This window comes from Salvelinus sp. IW2-2015, unplaced genomic scaffold, assembly GCF_002910315.2.
Source record: "Salvelinus sp. IW2-2015 unplaced genomic scaffold, ASM291031v2 Un_scaffold2752, whole genome shotgun sequence".
NCBI classification, from domain to species: domain Eukaryota; kingdom Metazoa; phylum Chordata; class Actinopteri; order Salmoniformes; family Salmonidae; genus Salvelinus; species Salvelinus sp. IW2-2015.
Window position 1 is genome coordinate 7,935 of NW_019944055.1, and position 9,323 is coordinate 17,257.

A 9,323-nucleotide genomic window follows, 5' to 3' on the forward strand; every position below is an offset into this window, starting at 1 on the left:
ACTACCTATCGCCGTTGAATCAGAGTATCCTACCTACCACTGTTGAATCAGAGTATCCTACCTACCACTGTTGAATCAGAGTATCCTACCTACCACTGTTGAATCAGAGTATCCTAACTACCACCGTTGTATCCAAGTATGCTTTTATTATTATTCAACAATGTCGCGGTATAAGAGTAAAGCGATCATTCATATAATTATTGTCGTGGTTACCTGCCGGCCAGCTGAGGGGGCGTGGCGCATGTCTCCATATCGTCCTCTCGGACCAGCCGCCGTAACCATAGCAACTCACAGTTACAGTGTAGCGGGTTCCCTCCGAAGTTCAGACTGATGACGCTGTTGTAGGGAGTGGGACTGATGGCTCCCGTCTGAGACCTGGGAGAGGAGAGAGAGAACACAATGAATAGATATTCTGTGAGGCTCCATTGGTGGAGTGTTGATTCCCGTTGGAGCCACCGATGCAAGAACGAACGCACTTACYTACTACTGTAAGTCACTTTGGATGAAAGAGATTTGCATAAAAGCGTCTGCTTAATGGCATGTATGAAAATTATACTTTATTAATAATGAATTTGGTTAGAACAGTAGTTTATATTTTGCCCCAATAGCCAGTTTTTCAACCACCTGGCACGGGACTTGAAACAGCAAACTTCCTGTTACCTACCTGGCAAACAGGGGGTCAGGCGGTAGGGTCCTCAGACTGTTGGAGGTCATGTCTGGGCGAGCCAGCTTGAACAGCTCTCTGACCTCTGACCTCTGACCTCCATCTTAGAGCTACGGTATCTACCTAGCTAACATAGGGTGCCGAGCCTCACATCCAGGCGAGCCAGCTTGAACAGCTCTCTAATTACAGACCCACCTCTCTAACTTGTAGGACAGGCTAGCTGGGTGTTTACGGTATACATTATAATAGTTGTATCTTACCTTGCAAACAGGGGATCAGGTGGCAGGGTCCTCAGCCTGTTGGAGGTCATATCCAGGCGAGCCAGCTTGTACAGTTCTCCAAAGGATCCCTCTGCGATGTGGTCTATCAGGTTATGATCCAGGTTCAGGGTGTGGAGACTGGCCATGTTCTGGATCGACTCCCATGGGACCCTGAGGAGGACATGTGGGGTTATAACACATCATAAGCACTACATAGTGATGTGGTCTGGGTGTGGAGACTGGCCATGTTCTGGATCGACTCCCATGGGACCCTACCATAGCAGAGGGAGAGGTTATTAACATTCATACGTTGTTCATAAGCACTACATACATATTCAGGGTGTGGAGACTGGCCGTGTTCTGGATAGACTCTCATGAAACCTGGAATGGTCTATAAAAGCCTTATTACCATTCGTATGGTGTTCATAAGCACTACATATCACTACATAAAGGCTAGGTAGAGTCACCAGGTCATGGTGGCGGTTTCACTCCTACATTACCAACGTGACGCCGGCGCATTTGTGCTAGAGGTCTTCACGGGGGCAAGAGACCCGGAAATTCAGAGATCCAACCTTGGACCCGAGTGGTGTCGGGAACATGACGCCGGGAACATAAGGCCGGGAACATGACGCCGGGAACATGACGCCGGGAACATGACGCCGGGAACATGACGCCGGGATATCTCTCTCTCTGGGGATAGTCCTCAGCTTCTCTTCCTGTTTTATCCTTTATTTACATATAGGATATACATATTATTATATTAATATCATACAGTGGACCCCTAAGCCTATAGGCCTATACATGCAATTCCCTGATACATTTAGTGCTCAGCTCTCCGACAGCTCAACCGTGAGCTGGACAATTATTGTTTTCTGAAAATATAAACCAAAGTAAAATCCAATAAAAGAAATAGGCGATGAAGTTTTGAATATGCTTCACATCGAAACAACGAATAATTGTGTAATTTGTTGAAGACAGTTTTTGACAACACGTAACGATGGATAATTTACCTCTCATTTATTGATGGCAGAGCCCAGTTGGAGGTTTCTCTCTCTGTCTTTCTACTCTCGGATCTGAACGGGTCTCTCGGATCYRAACGGGTCTCTCAGATCCGAACCAGCACGGGTCTGTTTGGGTTTGTTTTTCTACAGGACTTTTCAAAGCGGGTCTGACTGTCCTCGGGTCCATTCGGGAACGGCTCTGCATTTAATATATATATTTTTCTTCATGCGTATCTGGTCTTGTGGGAATGCCATGGATCCATTTGGGAACGGTTCCAACTTTCTGCACCAGTGAAGACCTCTAGTTTGAGCTACAGACTGCTGGGTTGTTGCCAGCATTGGATTTATCTATTTCTTCAGCATCCACTGATATCAACCATTAGTCTGTGTGATTAACGGGACCCAGAGCTAGACCCGTCTATGGAAAGCTGAGACTTTCATGAAACACGCACATSTTCTGCTCTATGGCCTCACAAGCCACGCAGGAGTCGTTAAAAGGATAAGAGTTTATGTTTACATAGACGATCATAGGAAATCCCAGGACATAGTATCTATAATAGTGTAATAAACTCACATATTTGCTGTCATAAACTCCAAACTCCACACAGTGGTCACTGACGAGTCGAATATTGATTTTCCACTGAGCAAACCATTTCTGTAGTAAAAGCATTCTTAGGAATTCATTTCTTTTATCAGGTTTATGTTCTGCTGACCTTGTTTCTCTTAATGAATGGAACAGTTATGTTGTTTTCTACTTGTAGATCTACTTGTAGTCCTGGTTTTACGGAAAATAACACGATAAGGCTAAATATGAGTGCAGAGCAAGAAGACGAATGAAAGTAGTGGAATTTTTAAACTGTGAGATTTAAACGTGTGGGAGACTGGTCCACGTCCAGGGACTGATATTAAAAATGTGTGGAGACGGTTCCGTCCTGAGACTGAATATTAATGTGTTGGAGACGGGTCACTCCAGGGACTGATATTAACGTGTGAGACTGGTCACGTTCCTGAGACTGATATTAACGTGTGGAGACTGGTCACGTCCTGGACTGATATTAACGTTGTGTGAGACTGTCCATGGTTCCCTGAGACTGATATTAACGTGTGGAGACTGGTCAGTCCTGAGACTGATATTCAACGTGTGGAGAAATGGTCACGTCCTCCAGACTGAAGGCAATTGTCCCGACCTTCCGAACACACTAATGAGTCAACAAGCATCACACAGAGTTGTTGGTAGCTGTTTACATGCATTAATTTTGACCAGTACAGACGCTGGGACACTGACCAGAACAGAAGCTGTGACACACTGCTACGAAAAGAAGCAGGGACACTGACCCAGAACGAAGCTGGGACACTGACAGAAACAGACAGCGGGAACACTGACAGAACAGAAGAGGGACACTGACCAGACACAGAAGCAGGGGACAGCACTGACGCAGAAACAGAAAGCTGGACCTGACCAGAACAGAAAGCTGGGACACTGACCCGGAACAGAATCAGGGACATGGACCAGAACAGCAGCTGGGACACTGAACGCAGATATAATTGGGACACTACCAGAACAGACGCTGAGACACTGACAGAAACAGGAGCTGGATCACTGACCAGAACAGAAGCCTGAGAACACTGACCAGAACAGAGCAGGGACCTGACCAGAAACAGAAAGCAGGGACACTGACCAGAACAGAAGCTGGGACACTGACCATATAACAGAGCTGGGACACTGACCAGAACAGAAGCAGGGAACTGACAGAACAGAAAGCTGGGGACCACTGACGCAGAACAGAAGCAATACTGAGCTTCGGAGGTTGTTGTAATGAGATATCCAGGTCCTCGCAGCGTCAGCAGGAAATCATCGAACCGCTTCGCGACACCCTCGTTCAGCTGTACCGTTGACGATGAGGGTGTTTGTAGATAACCATTCCACAAGGTCTCTTGGCCCCAAGCGTCGTCAAGCGTTACCGTCCAAATGCAAACTTCGCAAGACTCTCTAGATCGGCGAACTGTCGGAGCTCCGATTGGCTGATAACTACATACACGGAAGTAGGCGGGTCGGACTTTGCCAACATGACGCGGATTGGTTGATTTGACTCTGTCCCCGGAACACTATTCACTCCATGACGACTAATGGCGTTCTCCGATCTAGAGAGCTTGCGAAGTTTGCATTTGTTACGGTAACCGCTTGACCGACGCTGGGCCAAGAGACCCTGTGGGAATGTTAATCTAACAACACCTCATCGTAAACGGTAACCAGCTGACGAGGCGTGTCGGCGGAAGCTTCGATGATTTCTGCTTGACTGCTGGGGACCTGGAATCTCATACAACAACTCCGAAGGTCAGTAATTGCTTCTGTTTGGTCAGTGTCCCAGCTTTCTGTTTCTTGGTAGTGTCCCCTGCTTCTTTGTTCTGGTCAGTTGGTCCCAGCTTTGGTATGGTCAGTCGTCCAGCTTCCTGTTCTGGTAGTGTCCCTGCTTCTGTTCCTGGTCAGTGGTCCTTGCTTCCTGGTTCTGGTCAGTGTTCTCTCTAGCTTTTCGTTTCTGGTAGTGGATCAGCCCTGTTCTGGTCAGTGTCTAGCTTACTGTTCTGGGTTAGTGGTCCCTAATTATATTCTGGTCAGTGTTCCAGCTTCTGTTCTGGTTCAGGTCCTTGATTCTGTTCTGGTCGTGTCCAGCCTTTGTTGTCAGTGTCGATTCTTGTTTCTGGTAGTGTCTGCTTCTGGTTCTGGTAGTGTCCCTCTTCCTGTTCTGGTAGTGTCCAGCTTCTGTTCTGGTCAGTGTCCCAGCTTCTGTTCTGGTAGTGTCCTCGCTTCTGTTCTAGTCAGTGTAACAGCTTCTTGTCTGGTCAGTGTCCAGTTCTGTACTGGTCAAATTAATGCATGTAAACAGCTACCCAACAATCTCTGTGTTGTGGCTTGTTGATTTCATCTGTGTCGTTTCTTGAAGGTCTGGAACATTGCCTCAGTCTGGAAGGACGTGACCAGTCTCCACACGTTAATATCAGTCTCAGGACGTGACCAGTCTTCCACACGTTAATATCAGTCTCAGGACATGACCAGTTCACACGTTAATAATCAGTCCAGACGTGACCAGTCCTCACACGTTAATAATCAGTCTCAGGACGTGACCAGTCTCCACACGTTAATATATCAGTCCTGGACGTGACAGTCTCCACAATTAATATCAGTCTCAGGACGTGACCAGTCTCCACACATTAATATCAGTCCCTGGACGTGACCAGTCTCCACACGTTAATCTCACAGTTAAAATTTCACTACTATTTCATTCGTCTTCTTGCTCTGCACTATATTAGCCTTATCGTGTTATTTTCCGTAAACCAGGACTACAAGTAGATCTACAAGTAGAAAACAACATAACTGTTCCATTCATTAAGAGAAACAAGGTCAGCAGAACCATAAACTGATAAAAGAAATGAAATCCTAAGAATGTTTTTACTACACGAATGGTTTGCTCAGTGGAAATCAATATTCGACTCGTCAGTGACACTGTGTGGAGTTTGGAGTTTATGACAGCAAATATGTGAGTTTATTACACTATTATAGATACTATGTCCTGGGATTTCCTATGATCGTCTATGTAAACATAAACTCTTATCCTTTAACGACTCCTGCGTGGCTTGTGAGGCCATAGAGCAGAAATGTGCGTGTTTCATGAAAGTCTCAAGCTTTCCATAGACGGGTCTAGCTCTGGGTCCCGTTAATCACAACAGACTAATGGTTGATATCAGTGGATGCTGAAGAAATAGATAAATCCAATGCTGGCAACAACCCAGCAGTCTGTAGCTCAAACTAGAGGTCTTCACTGGTGCAGAAAGTTGGAACGTTCCCAAATGGATCCATGGCATCCCACAGACCGATACGCATGAAGAAAAATATATATAAAAATGCAGAGCCGTTCCGAATGGACCCGAGGACAGTCAGACCCGCTTTGAAAAGTCCTGTAGAAAACAAACCCAAACAGACCCGTGCTGGTTCGGATCTGAGAGACCGTTTGGATCCGAGAGACCCGTGTCAGATCCGAGAGTAGAAAGACAGAGAGAGAAACCTCCAACTGGGGCTCTGCATCAATAAATGAGAGGTTAAATTATCCATCGTTACGTGTTGTAAAACTGCTTAACAAATTACACAATTATTCGTTGTTTCGATGTGAAGCATATTCAAAACTTCATCGCCTATTTCTTTTATTGGATTTTACTTTTGGTTTATTTCAGAAAAACAATAATTGTCCAGCTCACGTGTTGGCTGTCGGAGGAGCTGAGCACTAAAATGTAATCAGGGAATTGCATGTATAGGCCAGGGTCCACTGTATGATATTAATATAATATATGTATATCCTATATGTAAATAAAGGATAAAACAGGAAGAGAAGCTGAGGACTATCCCCAGAGAGAGAGATATCCGGCGTCATGTTCCCGGCGTCATGTTCCGCGGCGTCATGTTCAGGCGTCATGTTCCCGGCGTCATGTTCCGACACCCACTTCGGTCCAAGGTGGATCTCTGAATTTCCGGGTCTCTTGCCCCAGTGAAAGACCTCTCGCACAAATGCGCCGGCAGTCACACGTTGGTAATGTAGAGATGAAACCGCCACCATGACCTGGTGACTCTAACCTAAGCCCTTTAGTAGTGATATGTAGTGCTTATGAACACCATACGAATGGTAATAAGGCTTTTATAGACATTCACAGGTTCATAGAGTTATCCAGAACAACGGCCAGTCTCCTCCCACACCTGAATATGTATGCTAGTGCTTATGAAACATATGAATGTTAATAACTCTCCTCTCTGCTATGGTGAGGGTCCCATGGGAGTCGATCCAGAACATGGCAGTCTCCAAACCCAGAACACACTAGACTTCTATGAGTAACCCCGATGTCCTTCAGCACCATGGAGCGATCCAGCATGGCAATCTCCACTGCTGTTACTGATAGACCAATGAGAGACTGTTGAGAAACAAAGCTGGCTCCGCCTGGATAATGACCTCCAACAGGCCTGAGGACCCTGCACCCTGATCCCCTGTTTGCAAGGTAAGATACAACTATTATAAATGTATACCGTAAAACCCAGCTAGCCTGTCCTACAGAGTTAGAGAGGTGGGTCTGTAATTAGAGAGCTGTTAAGCTGGCTCGTCTGGATGTGAGGGCTCGCACCTAATGTTAGCTAGGTAGATACCGTAGCTCTAAGATGGAGGTAGATAGATCCAGAGAGCTGTTCAAGCTGGCTCGCCCCGACATGACCTCACAACAGTCCTGAGGCCTACCGCCTGACCCCCGTGTTTGCCAAGGTAAGGGTTAAAACAGGAAGTTTGCTGTTTTCAAGTCCCGGTGCCAGTGGTTGAAAACTGGCTATTGGGCAAAATATATAACTCTGTTTCTAAACCAATATTCATTATTAATAAAGTATAATTTCATACATGCCGCCATTAAGCAGCACGCTTTTATGCAAATCTTCTTTTCATCAAAGTGACTTACAAGTAGTAGTAAGTGCGTTCGTTCTTGGCATCGGTGGGCTCAACGGGAATCAACCCTCCACCATGAGCTCCCACAGGAAATATCTATTCATTGTGTTACTCTCTCTCTCTCCAGGTCTCAGAACGGAGCCATCAGTTCCCACTCCTATCAATCAGCGTCAATCGTAGTCTGAACTTCGGAGGGAACCCGCTACACTGTAACTCTGTGAGTTGCTATGGTTACGGCGCTGTTCGAGAGGACGATAATGGAGACATGCCGCCACGCCCCCTCAGCTGGCGGCAGGTAACCACGACAATAATTATATGAATGATCGCTTTACTCTTATACCACGACAATTGTTGAATAATAATAAGCATACTTGAGTCAACGGTGGTAGGTAGTTATATGGATAGAATGGTGGTAGGTAGTTACTTGGATAAACGGTGATAGGTAGTATACTTGGATACAACGGTGATTAGGTACGTATACTTGGATACAACGGTGATAGGTAGTCTACTTGGAATACAACGGTGGTAGGTAGTATACTTGGATACAACGGTGATAGGTAGTATAACTTGATCAACGGCTGATAGGTAGTTACTTGGATAAACGGTGGTAGGTAGTATACTTAGATACACGGTGATAGGTAGTATCTTGGATACAACGGTGAAGGTAAGTATACTTGGATACACGGTGATAGGTTAGTATACTTGGATACACGGTGATAGTAGTATCTTGATACAACGGTGGTAGGTATTGTATACTTAGCCTACAACGGTGACAGGTAGTAACTGGATACAACGGTGATAGGTAGTATATCTTGGATACAACGGTGATAGGTAGTATACATTGGATACAACGGTGATAGGTAGTATACTTGGATACACCGGTGGGTAAGGTCGTATACTTGGATACAACGGTGGTAGGTAGTATACTTGATACAAACGGGGTAGGTAGTATATTGGATAAACGGTGTAGGTAGTATACTTGGATACAACGGTGGTAGGTTAGTATAACTTGGGATACAACGGTGATAGGTAGTATACTTGGATACAACGGTGATAGGTAGTATACCTTTGATACAACGGTGATTGGTTGTAATACTTGGATACAACGGTGGTAGGTAGTAATAACTTGGATAAACGGTGATAGGTAGTATACTTTGGATACAACGGTGATAGGTAGTATAGCTTGGATTCAACGGTGGTAGGTAGTATACTTGGGATTCAACGGTGGTAGGTATATATATGGATACAATGGTGGTAGGTAGTAAATACTTGGATCAACGGTGGTAGGTAGTATATCTGGTACATGGGGGTGTAGGTAGTAATACTTGGATACAACGGTGATAGGTAAGTATCTTGGATACAACGGTGGTAGGTAGTATATATGGATACCACGGTGGTGGGTAGTATATGGATACAATGGTGGCAAGGTAGTTATATGGATACAACGGTGGTAGCGTAGTTTACTCTGATTCAACAGTGGTAGGTAGGATACTCTGATTCAACAGTGGTAGGTAAGGATACTCTGATTGCAACAGTGGTAGGTAGGATACTCCTGATTCAACAGTGGTAGGTAGGATACTCTGATCAACAGTGGTAGCTAGTTTAACTCTGATTCAGACAGTGGTAAGGTGGGATACTCCTGATTTTTCAAAGTGGTAGTTAGGGTACTTGATTCAACAGTGGTAGGTAGGATACTCTGATTCAAACAGTGGTGGTAGGGTACTCTGATTCAACAGTGGTAGGTAGGGTACTTGAATTCAACAGTGGTAGGTAGGGTACTCTGATTCAACAGTGGTAGGTTAGGGTACTCTGATTCAACAGTGGTAGGTAGAATAACTCTGTGATCAAAGTTGTATGGTCGGTACTCTGATTCAACGTGGTTAGGTAGTTTACTCTGATTCAACAGTGGAGGTAGGATACTCCCCAC

At 45.3% G+C, this 9,323-nt stretch overlaps 1 protein-coding gene across 1 annotated transcript in view; it reads right to left on the bottom strand.

The window, feature by feature from the left end:
- LOC112074670 (leucine-rich repeat and fibronectin type-III domain-containing protein 2-like) overlaps positions 1 to 1,100 on the bottom strand; it is a gene marked incomplete at its 3' end in the record, with an annotated part of 9,030 nt that extends 7,930 nt beyond the window's left edge. The window contains exons 1-2 of the mRNA XM_024141793.2: positions 925 to 1,100; positions 214 to 375 (exon numbers count right to left, since the gene is read on the bottom strand). Coding sequence (XP_023997561.1) covers positions 214 to 375; positions 925 to 1,070 — 308 coding nt within the window. The remainder of the gene's footprint in view (positions 1 to 213; positions 376 to 924) is intronic.
- Between the last annotated feature and the right edge of the window lie 8,223 nt (positions 1,101 to 9,323).